Below are 17,203 nucleotides of genomic sequence, written 5' to 3'. Positions count from 1 at the left end.
TTAAGGATTCCCCATTGAGACCAAAAGTAAAAATTTCAAAAAAGGCAGTCTCTGGTGAGAGAAAAAAAAATTTTATTTGGGAACTGCAGTACTGAATATTTGAAAAAGCAAATTTTTTTTAAATAAAATAAATCAAGTTTCATATGTCCAACTGCCAAATTTCCAGTTCTCTCTTCATATTTCAAAACTGCTATTTTATCAATAGCATCAAAAATTCTGTCATTGAAAACAACAATAATTTAAATATGGTTGGCTCCTCTTTTAAAATTGTGAATACTTCTACTCTGTTAGCTGGGGAGGGAAGAATGATGACAGAAGGAAAGGGTGAGTGAACCGAACCTGAGGAGATAAATGAGAAGGTGAAGCTGGGTTGATGAACAAGCCATCTCTTGGTCTTTGGAATTCACCAAAAAAAAAAAAAAAAAAAAAAAAAAAAAAAAAAATCCATGCAATGGGTGTAATTTCTTTATATGCTGAGTATACACTCAACTTCTTGAAGTGAGAATTTAATCAGGCTTCTTTAATGATACCTTACCTTTAGGCAAAGGAGAAAAACAAAGACTCCATAGAGAAAGCATTAAATAAATGAAGATGATCAATACTATCACATCTTTGTGCTTCATAGTTAATATCACATAGAAGGCACATACATTGCTATGCTGTCTGCCAAAGAATGTAAGTTAAAGGTAAGAATCCATATTGCTCTCTCACCCACAGGAACTCTACAACTAAAAGGTACTTTGATGATGTCACTTGAATTTCTTATCAGAAGAAATACCCTTTAGTCTAGACTTTGAGGTTAACTCATCCTAAAGAAAAGATGCATTCTAGGAATCATTTGCCCTATCAGGTGACCGTTTACATTTTTAAAGTTTGAAGGGCAGTGGAAGCCCAGCCATTATTTGACGAAGGGGTGCATTCCTATTTGTAAAACAACACCCCTCCCTGATGTTTCCTTTTATATGATAGTTTGGAGAGTAAACTTTAATTGATCAAAGAAATGGTTATTGAATGTACACACTATGTGCCAGCACATGCTCAGAGCTGTGGGTGTTACTAGAAGAAATCAACGACACAGTCTCTGCTCCCAAGGAGCTCACAGTCTGATGAAATTACTAGGGACAGCAAAACAAGCCGGCATAATACAGGGACTTACAGTGTATGATTCTGATTACGTTCTTTTCACAGTGCTATGAATAAATTCACCCCAGTTCTTCCATTGCTAGAAAACAGGACAGCACAACATGACAGAAATAGAATATGGGAAGATAACATAAAGAGAGGAAAGCCAATGTGCCCCACTTGGAATCACGAACCAAGCTCCACAATTTCGCATAGAGAGCATCCTGCCAGCTTGGCTTCCCGGACAACTACAGTATTCATTAAAATCTTGAACACTGAAGGTGATTCTCTAAATCCAGCAGGGTTGAGTGGCAGAGGAAGGATCCCCTCGGGAATTAACACCAGAGTCATTTTCCCGATAACAAACCTGGCTCTTTGGCGGGACGCAGGTACCCAGCGCAGCACGTCCGCCCGTCCGCAACTCTGCCTCCGGGAAAGAGGGGCACCGTAGCTAGGAAACCGGACCCTTAGACCGAGCTTCACGATGACGTGCGAGGGACGACACAAACCCCCAGGGCTCAGAGGAGCTCCGCACCCAGAAAACCAACAAGGGTCTGGAAAGGCCAGAAGCCCTCGAAATCACCACTCGAGCTCCCCCCAACAGTCCTGCCCACTTCCCTACTGCGGAAGAAACTGGCACCCCGCCCACTGTAGCTCAGCCCGAGCGGAGGGCAAGCGGAGAACGACGTCGAGGGGTGTCGTACCGCCCACCCCGAGGGCCCGCGGGAATTTTTCTTTCCCGCCTGCCGGGAGGCGCGGCTTCCCCAGCTCCGTTAATAAACCATTAGCAGCGGGAGCGAGAGCGAGTCCCCGCCCCGAGCTGCCCCCGCACCGCCCCGCGCCCTCACCTTTCAAAGCTCCTCCGCCTCTGCCTCCGCCTTTGCCTCCGCCCCAGGTACCCACACCAGACTGGCGGCGCTCCTCCTCCTTCCGGGGACCAGGGGAAGTCCCGCCTCTGGGAGGAGCAAGGGGCGGAGCCGGCAGCGGGAGGGGGCATCTTCCGGGAGCGTGTGCTGGGGGAGGAGCGGTCGCCGCGCGTTAGTCAGGGAGCGGTGCGGGTCCTGGTTCCAGTTGAGGTGGGGAGAGGGGCTCGGCGGGCTGTGAGGGGCCGGGAGGATTGTCCAGGCTAAGCCCAGCACGGGGAAGTGTGGCTTGCGGTGGAAGGGGTTTGCTTCTGGGGAGGAAATCAAACGTAACCTTTCCCTTGGGGAAGGGGGCTAGTCCCCGACTCCCTGGTTCTTCCGCTCTCTGCAGTAAGTTTGGGGTGTGGCAGGGGCTAGTGACGGGCGTTTACCCTGCATCAGGGCGTGAAGGAGGTTTGTGGTCACGATGGGGTTATAGTCTTTAACGCTGCCACTGGGGGAATAAAACAAATGTTTGTAATCCGGATTATCCGCTGTGGCTTGGGGCCTCCTCTACTGCCCATCTGAGTTAAAGGCCTGTTCTCTCAAACTTCTTCCCCTCTCATCTTCCTCTGCTGTCTCTTTGCCAGCCAAGCACATCCGGGGACGGGGTCAGGGCCACCAGGTTCCTGGTAAGGCTAAAAGACTGAGTGTGTAGGACTGTTAAAGCGAGTTTGTGTGAAAGAAGGAAGGATTTTGTAGATTGCTTCAGAGCGAGTGTGGGGTGAGGCCCTGAGTCCCAGAGCCTCAGCATGTCAGGGAAACGGAAGCGAGTGGTGTTAACTATTAAAGATAAGCTTGATATAATAAAAAAACTTGAAGACGGAGGTTCTTCCAAACAACTGGCAGTGATTTATGGAATTGGTGAGACAACAGTTCGGGATATAAGAAAAAATAAGGAAAAAATTATAACTTATGCAAGCAGTTCTGATTCCACAAGTCTTCTGGCCAAGAGGAAATCTATGAAACCATCCATGTATGAGGAACTGGACAAAGCAATGCTAGAATGGTTCAACCAGCAAAGGGCAAAAGGGAATCCCATATCTGGACCTATTTGTGCAAAAAGGGCAGAGTTCTTCTTTTATGCTTTGGGAATGGATGGTGATTTTAACCCCTCTGCTGGTTGGTTAACTCGTTTTAAGCAGCGGCACAGCATTAGAGAGATTAATATTAGAAATGAAAGATTAAATGGAGATGAGACTGCTGTGGAAGATTTTTGTAACAACTTTCGAGACTTTATTGAACGAGAGAATTTACAGCCTGAACAGATCTACAATGCAGATGAAACTGGACTCTTTTGGAAATGCCTGCCTTCCAGGGCTTCTGTGATCAAAGGTAAATGCACTGTCTCTGGGCACAAGTCAATTGAAGAAAGAGTCACTATCATGTGTTGTGCCAATGCAACAGGTTTACACAAACTGAAACTTTGTGTTGTGGGGAAAGCAAAGAAGCCTCGCTCCTTCAAGTCAACTGACACCTCAAACCTGCCAGTCTCTTATTTCAGCCAAAAAGGTGCATGGATGGATCTTTCCATTTTCCGACAGTGGTTTGATAAGATCTTTGTGCCACAGGTTCGAGAATACTTAAGATCTAAAGGCCTGCAGGAAAAGGCTGTGCTCTTGTTGGATAATTCACCAACACATCCAAATGAAAACGTCCTTAGGTCAGATGATGGCCAAATATTTGCTAAATATTTACCACCTAATGTGGCTTCATTGATCCAGCCCTCGGATCAGGGAGTCATAGCGACAATGAAGAGAAATTATCGTGCAGGTCTTCTTCAGAACAACTTGGAAGAGGGTAATGACTTGAAATCGTTCTGGAAGAAGCTAACTCTGCTAGATGCACTTTATGAAATAGCAATGGCATGGAATTTAGTAAAGCCAGTTACCATTAGCAGAGCATGGAAGAAGATTCTTCCTACCATAGAGGAGAAAGAAGGCTTGGACTTTGATGAAGAAGATGTTTCTGTGGCTACTGTGGCCACCATTTTACAGCATACCAAAGGACTGGAAAATGTGACTACTGAGAACATCGAAAAATGGCTTGAAGTGGACAGTACTGAGCCAGGCTATGAAGTGTTAACTGACAGTGAAATCATCAGAAGAGCGCAAGGCCAGACAGACGAATCTAGTGAAAACGAGGAGGAGGAAATAGAACTGATTCCAGAGAAACATATTAATCATGCAGCTGCTCTCCAATGGACTGAAAATTTATTGGATTATCTAGAACAACAAGGTGATATGATTCTGCCTGATAAACTGGTGATCCGTAAACTTCGAGCCACCATCAGAAATAAACAGAAGATGACAACCTCAAGTCAATAATGGCATTTCATTGTTAAATTGTTTCAATAATTGTGTTTGTAACTCTTAACCTCTGCAGTGTGGCTTAATTTTCTTTGTGTTCTCAATTCTCAGTCACAGCCCTATGAAATGTAGATAGAAAAATGTGTCTGAAGTAGTTCAAGGATTATGTGTTTTGCATCATCTCTGTCTTCTTTTTCATTTGTGCAGATAATTGGAAGCTGATTCTGTATAAATTACTTATACACATGCATTCATTTTTGTAGATCTGCGATTATCCCTTCTATTACAGTGGCATTCCCTAAACTTTCTAAAAAAAAAAAAAAAAAAAAAAAGAAAGAAAATTACAGATAACAGTGAACAGATTGAGCACTTTCCTGAAATCTGTTGTTTGGTTTTATGAGAGCTGCCACGGTAATCTTTTCTTGTATTAACATCATAAATGGTTATGTTTTGTGTATCTGTATACACTGACAGAATGAGAAATATCTGTCTTTTAGATTTCAGGGTGATCTGCAATAATTAAAAGTGAAGCCCAATAATGAGGAAACTGATCTATGAATTATAAAAATAACTTAGAAACCATACTTCTGTTCTCTTATGTTTGTTTAGGTGGTAAGAGGGGGAGATTTTTCTGGAAATAAATATATAGGAAGTGATTATTAAATTAGTAAGAAAACTGAAAGCTGATACATAAAAGATTCTGATCTATCCATTCATAGAAAACTGTGAGTTGAAAATTTGGGGAACTTTAGGTTATTTATACAAGGGGAATAAATAGGCTTGTTTTAATTGGGTCTTATGAATTGGGTAATTATTTATTCATAATTATAGTATAGGTTTTGTAATGTTACATGTGATAATATGAACTCCTACCTTATATGTGGGGAAGAATCTTGGGAATTTAAAGTTACTTTTTTTTTAACTGTGTACTTGGAAATGTCTATAGTTTGAAAAAGTTTATCGTACCTTCTCCTTTTATTTGACATGAAAAGAAAAAGAAATGAAAAGAATAAAGTTATTATTATTTTTAACAAGCCATAGGTTGTGACCTGTTTTATGAAGAAAGCAGAAATAATTATGGAAAGTGACAGTTTCTAAGGAATTTCATCATTTACTCTTTTGACACTTGTAAAAAGGTATTCTTCTAGAATCTGCTTAAGTCAGAATTTTGATAAATTTGCTTAGTAAATTTAATATGTTTATTTAAGACATTGAAAAGGTTTTACCTATGTGAATATTGGTTTAATTTATGATTTCCATATTATTTCATGTTTTGGCCCTTAAAAAATGCTGTCAGTCATTTTTTTAAAGGTTTTACTTTTTCATTGAAATATTTTGCATTTTATATTTATAGTGCCTTTCTTAGAATTCTAAGACTTTAAAGAGACTTTAAGCTTTCCCTAATTTCTGTTATCTTCATGATGTATGTCCAGATTTTTTTTTAAAGACTTCTGTGATGAGAACTGTTTAAAAGTTATTGCATGAATTGCCTCAGTGCACAGAGGAAAAAGCCTCAAATTAACATATCTATTGAATCAGATAATTATACATCCTACTATAAATTTAATTGTATATAAAAGAATTTTTCATTTTTCTAATATGAAAATGTATAAAAGCTTCTTGGAATTTCTGTCTGGATTTGCTCAATTTTTAAAATTAATCTTGTCAGTGAAATTCAGCTGTATCATTGCCACCTAGTGGTAAAATTAACATTACTGTTAAGCTGTGTGCTTTTAAATATTAATAGTAAAGGTTCTAGTAAGAGGTTCACTGTTTTTCTGGCCTTGAGTGTGAATCTTGTGACTTTTTCTGTAGCCTCTGAGAGACTGCTCTTGTTTTTTTTAGATTTATAGTTATTTGCTCTTTCTAAAAGCTGCCAGTACTGGTAGGCTACAGTTCTGTTTTGGACCCTTTTATCCTTAAGCAGGAGTATAAAAGCTGCCAATTACTGAATGCCATGTTATGTTCTAAGCAATATACTTATATTATCCTCAAATTATGGTAGAAATACTGATGCTCAGCTCATCCTTTTAATTGATGAAAATCAGTTGGGTACAGGTAAGAATTTAAACCCAGATATTTGATGCCAAAACCTGTGCTCGTATTATCCAACCTAGGCTAACCTCTTAACCTTTCCAATCTTCGAAATGTATTTCCTGCCACCAGCCACCCTTCCCCCAACCCGTCATGGATGTCTGACTTGACTTCTCTCTATACTTGTGGCAGCAACTGCCCTTTCCTGTACGCTTTTTTGAGGTTAGTCTTCCTCTTCCATTACCCTGTAGTTGATTTCTTTTTATCCCCAACCTAATAGCATTCAAAACTTGCATCATCTGTCTTTTGATTTCTGGTTAGCCATGCTCAGTGAGGAAAACAATTTAAAACCCACCATTGGGAAAATAGTTCATGCTAATATTTCTCTTTAGTTCAAGAGACAATCTCAAAGAGTTTTGAGGAATTAGCATGGTATTGTACCAACAAGAAAGTCTTGCTAGACCAAAGATACTGAAAACTGCTGCTATCAAAACCACATGAGTCTGTGTACACTCAGATCCATATAGATCAAGAGAAAAGAAAAAAACATGCTATGGGGAAGAGAAGGAAGGATAGGTTGAAATACAAGAAGAGTTGGTTAGAGAAGAAAAAAGGAACATGTGGTCTGCAAGTGTTAATTTTGTAATGATGTCTGTTTCACCATCATAGTCCCAGGTTTACTAGTATGTGCTGCTCATTCATAGATGGTCCCTGAAATCTCTGCTTTTCATCTTTCTTACAGAATGTTTAAAAGTCAGTGCCAAGTTAAATGCATTTGGTCAGTAGTTGGAAATGGTTAGTGGATGATGACAGAAGGTATTTGGGTAGTGTGTCTGCCCCAAAGTCATAAATCCTTAGTTCCCAATTCCTATTCCCGTAATGTCCCACCAGAGGCTGTGTTTGGCTTTGGATTTCTCCATTAAGAAATTAGCCACAGGGGTGCCTGAGTGGCTCAGTTGGTTAAGCATCTGCCTTAGGTTCGGGGTTGTGATCCCTGAGTCCTGGGATTGAGCCCCACATCAGGCCCCCTGCTCATGCTGTTTCTCGCTCTAATGCTCTTTCTATCTCAAATAAGTAAATAAAATCTTTAAAAAAAAATAGCCACAGACTTAGTTTTCTCATCAGGCTTGCCAGGTTTCCCCATTGATGAGCCTCAATAGAACAGCTCTCAGAAAACCCACCTGTACATTAGGATGTTTCTTTAAACCCATATTCCTAGCAGCCAAGAATTCTGTGAGAGCAGGTTACCTGCAGTTATTGATACAGGAAATTAGGAACTTACTTGTGATGAGAGATTAGGACTCATTGGGAATGGTGAGGGAAGTGGAATTCTTTGCCAGGTTTAAATTCAGTGAATCAAAAATTGGTTGGGCCTTACTATATGCATAACTCCTGGGAATGGTGTGTTTAGGAAAATGAAGAGGAAGAGTGGTTCTTGTTCTTAAGGATCTTGAAATTAAGGTAGAAAAATGACATGGTGGGGGGGGAGTGCCATGTGTTCAATTGTAAACTCGTATGATACAGCCAACACAATGTGATAGGGACTATGTGAGGAAACCATCATGATTTATTTTGCTTATTCTTTCCTTTGCTGTCTTGTATTTTATATACCATTTACATTTTAAGCTTTTCTTTGTTCTTGTTTTTTACTGATCCTAAGTGACTTCATCCATTTCCATTGCCTGCATGCTTAGGACCCCAAGTCTACCTCCAGTCACTGTCTTCAGAAGTCCAAATTTATATCTTCAATTAAGAAGCAGGATTTACTTTGGAAGAGAAATTAAAATTGTTGTTTTTATTCCCCTCTGTAGTAGACTCTCCATTAAGCATTCTGATGTTGGAGCTACCTAGATGGGCGAAGGAGTTACAGTGTTTTTTTAATTGAATGTCATATTAAACCTATCTTCCTTGGTCTAAAATAGCAAAACAGATAATTACCTATTTCTTATTTCTGTTCTCTTTCTTAGTTGACCTTTTCTGATGTACATACATGCCTTTGCCTCTGATCATTCCTTCCCACAGGCAGCCATAGGATTTCTGTTTTTGGTTTCCTTGTTACTATTCAACTAAAATTTAGTTGGTCACGTTCCAACCCCTAAACTCCTTAAAAGACCACCTTTTATACTTTTCACACCAACTACAGTCCTTAGAAACGTACTCTGTTTTCCACATTTTAGGCACCTGGCAACTTCACACAATAATTAGGCTCATGCAATTAGAAGTTGGGTGTGAAAGAATGCCCAGAGGGTACTGGTCACTGGGGATATCTAATCGAAAACTAGGGTCTGTAAGACTTTGGAGTCTGTAAGACTTGTAATATATTGTGAAGTGATTTGTGTGACCTGTGTCTCTTAATACTGGATTATGAGATCAAGGCTCAGTCTTTGCAGAGTAGTAGACATTCAACAAATGTGTACTCAGCAAACATTAATTGTATACTTTGTGTAAGACATACACAATGTATGGGATACATGGATAAAGACATCTGCTTCAAGAGATTTATAATAGAGACATGTAGAAAAAGGAGTGAATCAAGTGTTAAAATGCTGATGGAATGTAAAGAAAACACTAATTCTGATATGAATGACATAAAGTAGTGTAATCTGATAGCAGGAGTGGAGTCACAACAGTTGAGTTGGTCTTGAAAAGTAACTGAAGTTTTCAGTTCAATTTTATTTGTCTTCAGTCACTGCCAGATGTCTTCCAGGGGGCCAAGTCTTACGAACCATTGCTGTAGAGCTACAAGATCACAGGTACTTAGTTTGCTTTCCGAGTTTCTGAAGGTAATAATTATAAAACGTTTCTACCATTATCCCAAATTACACAGCCTGTGGTAGTTATCTCCCCGAAGCCCGCTTCCTGACGACTGATTTGATGCCACACACTTGAGATGAACTTATGGTTCTCAAAAAATTTATCTTCTTGTTTTTAGGATGGCTATAATTCTTTTAAAATTTTGTACTTTTTTCCTATAGTGTGTGTGATTGATATGATGAGAATAAAGCATCTAATGTCTCCATTTATTCTGATATCAGAAATCTTAGTAGGGTGATCTTGGGTGAGTCTCTAAGTCTCAGCTCTAAAATGGGGATAATATGATTGTTAAGAGGAATAAATAAAATAATGTACAACAGTTTGGGAATGAATGCTAGTTTTTACATTGTCAATAGGAAGGATTAAAGGATTGGAGGCATCAAAAGTGAAGAGAAGAGTGGGAGAGTATGTAATTGAAAGAGTAGGAGTTTGTGGTTGAAGGGAGGGATAATAGGTCAAGATTTGCAACTTTAGGTATTCACAGTGTGTTGAGGCAATGTATACAATCAGGCTCTGGCATTCCTTTTTCAATGTACTACGCTGCTCTCTCTTATTGTTGTATGATATGGGGACTCATCCTTTATCATTTATTCATTTGTTCATTTATTCATTCATCTCAAATATTTACCTATGAATATTTACCTACTTCATAACCAAAAAGTTAAATAATCATCCCCTAATTTTCTCTTACAGATTTGTGTAATCATGAACTTGAAATTAAATCCTTATGTATTTTGTATGTTAGAAAAATGACTCATATTTTACTACTTCATCGATCAGTGAGAGATGATGAAGACAGATGCTTGGCAAGACTGATGATTTTTGATGAGTAGCATTCAAATTAGTTTTAAAAACCAGAATTATTTTAAGGATATAATTTAGGAATGCATGTAGTATATAACATTTATTCATTGATTTATATAAATACATGGTACAAATATTCTTGTTGACACACAGTTAAGATGTTTATGTACAATACATATTTTATATTACCTAGAGATGATTTGGTGGCTTTAAAACAGAAAAAAAAAATCAAATACAAATGAAAGTCATTAAAAAAAGATGTTCACGGGGCGCCTGGGTGGCTCAGTGGGTTAAGCCGCTGCCTTCAGCTCAGGTTATGATCTCAGGGTCCTGAGATCGAGCTCCATGTCGGGCTCTCTGCCCATCAGGGAGCCTGCTTCCTCCTCTCTCTCTGCCTGCCTCTCTGCCTACTTGTGATCTCTCTCTGTCAAATAAATAAATAAAATCTTTAAAAAAAAAAAAAGATGTTCAATCATGGTTATATTCTAAAAGTATTAATATCCAATCTAGGAGTTTTGCTTAACTGAATTTTCATAACATCTCTCCCAGTGTAATGGGTGTTTTCTTGAATTGCAAAGATGCTTGGTCTTTGATAAGTTCTTTTAAAATTTTTACAGATAGATGCGTTAACATCAATCATATACTCTGTAGCTTGACAGAGTTGCCTTCTACTCAAGCTATTGTAATCATTCTTGCTTAAATAGCTGGAATTTATGAATTAGCCTAATTAGGATATAATTAGGTTAAACCTGATTTGGGTTGGCAAAAAGCCCTGTATGTATTCTAAAAACAAAATTAATTTTCAAGGATCCAACGTACTTATTGTTAGTTCATAACAATATAAAAAGTTACATAGCATTTTTGAAAGCACACACAAAAGCTTCAAGATAAAAGTAGACATTCATGACATTTATTTTCTGTTTACCGGATTAGGGCACCTTTTCCTAATCTATAGCATTTAATAACATTTTAAAAAATGTACTAATGGAAAAAAAATCCAAGCGTGAATGACTGATAAATTCTATTATCTAATGAAATAAAGTTTATTAAAGATGACTGGTGTCCTTTCGTCCACATCTGTTCAACACAAAATGTGTAGGATGGAGAAGAATGTGGTTTGTGGGAGCCAATGTAGAAAAGGCTATGAATAGTTTAATATCAACCAGTAATTAATGAAGTGTACATTAACAGCACAATAGTGAATATTTACAGAAAACTTATATGTGCCAGAAATTGCTTTAAGTACTAGGGATTTAGCAAGAGACAGCTATTTATAGCTCTTAGCCCATGGTTGCACACACAAATTATTTTATTTCCCTATGGACCAGCTAACAACAGGGAACAAGTTTGTAGCTCAATACAAGGCCTAACTTGGTGTTAGGATTGTCTCCAGATATAGTGAAGTTCCCCAGACGTTTACAGTTTTCTATCACTAGTAGAGCTAACTTTTGATTGACTGCCAGATCACTAAGCTGTTAGTGAAGTGGTCCAGTCGCTATACTGATTGTTGGATGAGATGCCCTTTTCAATCCTGAGGTTCCATGATTCACTCACATTGAAGAGTTGTAGAGAGGGCACTGATCAAATTCTCAAACAGGAATAAAAATACTTATTCAGAAGCTTTCATGTACATGTTCAGTCAATATCTACTCAGTGCTTCTACATACCAGACACCATCTTTAACCCTTACGGATCTAGCTTTTACAATAGGTATGGTGAGTTTTGGAAGATGAGTCTTTTCTTTGACTTCTCTAGTTTCAAAGGAACTACACTTTGCCATCAAAATATACCCAATTATAGAATCTAAAAAAAATTTAAGGGAAATCCAGAACGAATTAGACAACAAATATAATGCAACAGATAATATGCTTCTCTTTCAATAACTTTTTAAATTGAAATTCACAGGGATTTGTGGTTGTTTCTGGCACTTAGGACAACATATTGACCTTTTCCTCTATTGTCTATTTAAAATTACTAATTACACTATGATGACAATAATAATAGATATCATTCACTGAGCATCTACCACATGCAAATCATCCTACTAAATGATTTACATGGGGGCGCCTGGGTGGCTCAGTGGGTTAAGCCTCTGCCTTTAGCTCAGGTCATGATCTCAGGGTCCTGGGATCGAGCCCTGCATGGGGTTCTCTGCTCAGCGGGGAGTCTGCTTCCCCTCTCCCTCGGCCTGCCTCTCTGCCTACTTGTGATCTCTCTCTCTGTGTCAAATAAATAAAATCTTGAAAAAAATAAAAAATAAATGATTTACATGGATACAGTTTATTCTTCATAACCGTATTGTGATATCATGCAGGTAGTGTATGTTATAGTATCTCTTTTACTGAAGAGGAAAAAGGCATAGAGAGGTTTACTAACTTACCTAAGGTTAAGCAGGTAGTAAGAGTTGATAGAAAAAAACTGGCATATCGTGCTTATTTTCTATTTGCTATAATTAACTATGTACCATATAACCTTTGTAGATAAGAGAATCTGTGTTCCTAGAATACCGATTCTCATTTGTTGTTGTTTTGCAATTATAATAGATGAGAAGAGGAAGTGGATATAGTAAGATGGAGGAAATTATAGTGGAAGTTCATAAACGTTTCAATAACACTAACCTGGCTGTTCTAATTTTCCTTCATAGACTCCTCTTCTTATTGAAATGGAAGGTATTTCTTAGCATTCTGTGTAGCTCCTCTACCCTGCTCCTCTCATAATCCCTGAATAGTCCCTGAATATAATCCCTGAGTAGTCTTGTCCCAGATGTGGTTTCTCTCACTAGTCTAAAGTTTTATAAATCTCAACTCTGTGTTTCCAAGGTAAGGCCATTTTCCTTTATTCCATCTAGATCAGCTTACCCAACAGTTTAGGTAGATTGAGGTTTTGAATTTTAAACTTGTAAACATTTTTTTTTACCTATAAAATTAATTTTTACAACTAGGGATGACATTGAGCTATTTCTCTAATTTTAAGAAAATCTACATAATCTTTAGTTAATTTGAGCTATCTCACTGAGATCATAATAAACTAATTATTACTAAGATAAAAATAATGCCCTATGTCAACATAGATTGCAATTTATGTGCTTAACAGTCTTCTACAATAAGTTTTCTAACAAATGTAATTCCCTAAAACATATTTTTAAGTTCAGTTTTATGAAACAATTTTTGGATTTGTTATCAAACAATTTCATTACCAGTAGGTTTTTTTTGCCATTTTTAAGAAACAGATACAGAGGCCAACCTTAAATTGTGATGGCATAAATAAGCATTGATTAGTATTTTATGATAATTCATGTAAATAGTTACCAAACCTCTCTTTTATCTAATTAACATGTAATGGTTTGTTGTGAGACTTACATTCTTAAAACATCTATGATAATAGATTTCCATTGGAATTTCTAATTCAAATGCTAAGATATACATCTGACTCCTATTAAAATTTTTAGTCAAGGTGCATTAAAGAATTTGTAGTTGAGGCTTATAATTCTCTTTTACTCATCGGAGTCAAGGGGAGGAATAAGGACTATCACACACTTCATTTATTTGCTGTAGATGAAAACTAGAAATCAATAGAAAGGACTAAGCCATGGTTTTACAACCCACATATACATTCATTCATTCATTCCATCATTTATTTGACAGAATTAAAAAGTATATGCATAAGGCTAATTGAGATAGCTCTTGTCAAGGAATCAGGGTCATAAATATATTTTTAATATTAAGATCATGTTCCCTAGCATTTTCCACATCTCACAATAGGATATTGGACCCCATAGTTAATGAAAAGGTCTTGTTAAAATCTCGTAAAATGGGGCACCTGGGTGGCTCAGTGGGTTAAAGCCTCTGCCTTCAGCTCAGGTCATGATCTCAGGTCCTGGGATTGAACCTCATATCAGGCTCTCTGCTCAGCAGGGAGCTTGCTTCCCCCTCTTTTTCTGCCTGCCTCTCTGCCTACTTGTGATCTTTGTCTGTCAAATAAATAAATAAAATCTTTAAAAAAAATCTTTTAAAATGTAGTAAGTATATTATTAGACAACTAGACCATCTAGAGGTATGCACTTTATTCAGTTTCCTTTGAACCTAAAAATGCTATAATAGCGCTCCAGTTGATTTCACACAACTACTCTGATTAGCCATTAAAAAGTATTACAGTTCGCCTCCAACCCCCACCCCGGGCCTCCGCAGCTCTGGGGGACACTTCTCCAATAACAGCTATCCTGGGAAGCTGCAGCTCCCAGCAGGGAGGGGCCAGGTGCCCCTCAGCACCTGCCCTGCCAGTCCCACCCAGCATCAGTCCCACCCGCTGTCATCATGACAGCTGCAGACAATGGTGGCCTGGAGACCTTCTGCTGCCCAGGCAAGTGACAGGGAGGGCAAGCTTCCATGTGGGGGACTGCTCTCTGTCAGACATATGCCTTTGTGCTCATGGTCAAGGAGAAGGGCAACCACTGAGCATACTGCTTCACCAGGAAAATGATTGTCTAGATGTAGGACATGTAAGCAGGCATTTTACTGCAATGTGGAGTGTCAGAAGATTGGCCCAGGCACAAGGTGGAATGTTGTTTTGGGGTAAACTGGAATCTTTCAGAGACTGTAAAACTAACTGCAAGGATTCTGGCCAACCAGAAAATCCACCCAGAGAAGACTCCTTCAGAGAAATTGTTAGCTGTAAAGGAGTTTGCATCACATCCGGATTAATCAGACAATGAGAAGAAGGACTTGATTCTGAGTGACAATTGCTGCTCTTCATCACTTTGACAGTGATGGCTTCTTGGTACTCTCTGCACAGGATAACTGTAGTGACTTCACAGTGGAAGATGACACGCTTTCTCGTTTGGGATCTGCAATGTTTCCTGAGATTGCATCAGTGAATCAGAGTTGTTGCCCCAACATCTTTGTGACCTGCAAGGGGAACCCTAGCGGAAAAAAGAGAGTACAGGGTATCAACCCAGGAGAAGAGGTTTTTGTTTTTCTTTTTGTATTTGTTTTACCACGTACACTGACCTCCTGTACCCAACAGAAGACAGTTAAGAGCAGTTAAGAGATTCCTACATCTTTACCTGCCCATGCCAGGATTGTACTCAAAGACAAGGATAAGGCCAAGGTAGAAATCCAGAAGCTCAACAATTTCCCCCAAAGGCAGAAACTATCCATGACATGGTCGGATATGTGTGCGATGTCATCGAGGAGTTCCGGAGGGCCAAGCACTACAGATCCCTTCGTGAGCTGCTGAAGATCTGTGAACTCAGCCAGGAGAAGATGAGTTCTGGGTTTGAGGACAGCAATGTGTACATGCTGCGTGTTATGTACCAGGCCACAGGTGTCTGCTCCTATGTGTGGGACTGGGAAGGAGCCCTGCGATATGGACAGAAAATCATTAAACCCTACTGCAAGCATTTTCCTCTGTGTCCTCTCAACATGGCCTCTCTGTCGTTGAAGCTAGGAAGGCTGTGTGTATAGGGGCCTGGGAACCAAAGCTACCCAAGAGAAAGCCCCAAAGGCCATTGCAATAACGGAAGGAGCTCAGGCAAAGATCATCCCTGAATTTCTGAAATCCAACGGGAAACTGAAAGCCATGGAAACTATGCCAACATGTTAGTTTTTATTCAAATGTTAGTGCAGAAACCTTTGAGGATTTGAATATTTCAAATCAAACACATCATTCTCTCATTTCTATAAAATCATTGGAACGAAAACACTTGCCCTTAAACCTTACATGGCTTACATGGAAGTTTGTCTTAATCTTTAATCTTAATTACAAAATAATTTTTGAATGATATTTTTTCCCTAAGAGGTATGACATGGTTTCATATATTATCATATACTTTGGACAGATTGTGTTTTAAAAATGTGATTCTTGGGGTGCCTGGGTGGCTCAGTGGGTTAAAGCCTCTGCTTTCGGCTCAGGTCATGATCCCAGGGTCCTGGGATAGAGCCCCGCATTGGGCTATCTGCTCAGCAGGAGCCTTCTTCCTCCTCTCTCTCTGCCTGCCTCTCTGCCTACTTGTGATCTCTGTCTGTCAAATAAATAAATAAAATCTTAAAAAAAATGTGATTCTTTTCCCCTTCATTCTTATTTTAATGTTCTGAACAAACCTGAATGATGAAAGAGAATAAAAAAGATAGTGGTAAAAAAAAAGTGTGAGATGTAAAAGGTTACCTGTTTGTTTTTTTTTAAGTTAATAGATCTCATTTTTAGAGCAGTTTAAGGTTTATAGAAAAATTATGCAGAATGTACAGAGTTCTCAAAAACCTTTTTCTCTACTGCACCCTTCCTTGAAGTTTATCCAATTATTAATATCTCCCTTTAGTGTGGTACAGTAGTTATAATCAGTGAACCGATAATGATACATTATTAACAACTAAGGTCCACAGTTGATTAGGCTTCACTCTGTGTTGTACCATTCTAAGTGTTTTGACAAATGCATAACACCATGTATCCACCATCGCGGTGTCATAAAGAATTGTTTTATTGCCCCCAGGTTTTGTGTTCCATCCCTCTCTTTCTCTCTCTCACTCTTTAAAGATTTACTTATTTTAGAGGGGGAGGGGGAAAGAATCAGTGGGAAAGTGGGAAAGAATCTCAAGCAGCCTTCATACTGAGCATGGAGTCTGGCTAAGGGCTCAAAGAGGGGCTCACCCACGGGACTCTATCTCACACACCTGAGATCATGACCTGAGCCAAAATCAAGAGTCTGACACTCAACCGACTGAGCCACCCAGGTGCCCTTGGTGTTCCATCTCTTAATCACTCCCTCATTTCCTTGATCTCTGTGAACTCCTGGCAAACACTAATCTTACTCTCTATCATTTAGGCTTTTCAAAAATGTAAGATAGTTGGAATCATACACTGTAGCATTTGCAGACTTGCTTGTTTACTTAGCAATATGCATCTAATGTTTCTCCATGTCTTTCCATGGCTTGATAGCTCATTTCTTCTTCTTCCTTTTTTTTTCTTTTAAGATTTTATTTATTCATTTGAAAGAGAGAGAGCACAAGCAGGGGGAGAGGCAGAAGTAGAGGGAGAAGCAGACTCCCCACTGAGCTGGGAGCTCTACTTGGAGCTAGATCCCAGGACCCTGAGATCATGACCTGAGGCAAAGGCAGATTCTTAGCCATCTGAGCCGCCCAGGTGCCCTGATAGCTCATTTCTTCTTATGACTGAATAGTATTCCATTGTATGGATATACCATAGTTTATACATTCCCCTGTTAAA

General features: G+C 39.0%; 2 protein-coding genes and 1 pseudogene across 6 annotated transcripts in view; 2 read left to right on the top strand and 1 right to left on the bottom strand.

Annotated features, from left to right (window-relative positions):
- Positions 1-2,054, bottom strand: part of CCDC82 (coiled-coil domain containing 82) — a 31,691-nt gene extending 29,637 nt beyond the window's left edge. For 3 of the 5 annotated variants that reach the window (XM_032852737.1, XM_032852741.1, XM_032852740.1), the window contains exon 1: positions 1,971-2,054. The gene's annotated coding sequence lies outside the window, so the exon portion shown is untranslated. Of the gene's footprint in view, positions 1-1,489; positions 1,598-1,970 lie in introns of those variants that run through there. The other 2 variants (XM_032852739.1, XM_032852738.1) reach the window with 2 other exon arrangements.
- A 104-nt stretch (positions 2,055-2,158) lies between these two features.
- JRKL (JRK like) lies at positions 2,159-5,963 on the top strand. The gene has a single exon (XM_032852735.1). It carries the CDS (start codon positions 2,777-2,779, stop codon positions 4,349-4,351), a length of 1,575 nt encoding a protein of 524 aa, XP_032708626.1. The 5' UTR covers positions 2,159-2,776; the 3' UTR covers positions 4,352-5,963.
- An 8,335-nt stretch (positions 5,964-14,298) lies between these two features.
- On the top strand, positions 14,299-15,627 carry LOC116865246 (annotated as a pseudogene).
- Positions 15,628-17,203: the final 1,576 nt, after the last annotated feature.

Source organism: Lontra canadensis, unplaced genomic scaffold (assembly GCF_010015895.1).
Source record: "Lontra canadensis isolate GAN:19392208 unplaced genomic scaffold, GSC_riverotter_1.0 scaffold7, whole genome shotgun sequence".
NCBI classification, from domain to species: Eukaryota; Metazoa; Chordata; class Mammalia; order Carnivora; family Mustelidae; genus Lontra; species Lontra canadensis.
The sequence above is the reverse complement of the archived record's forward strand: the minus strand, read 5'-3'. Positions and strand labels throughout refer to the sequence as shown.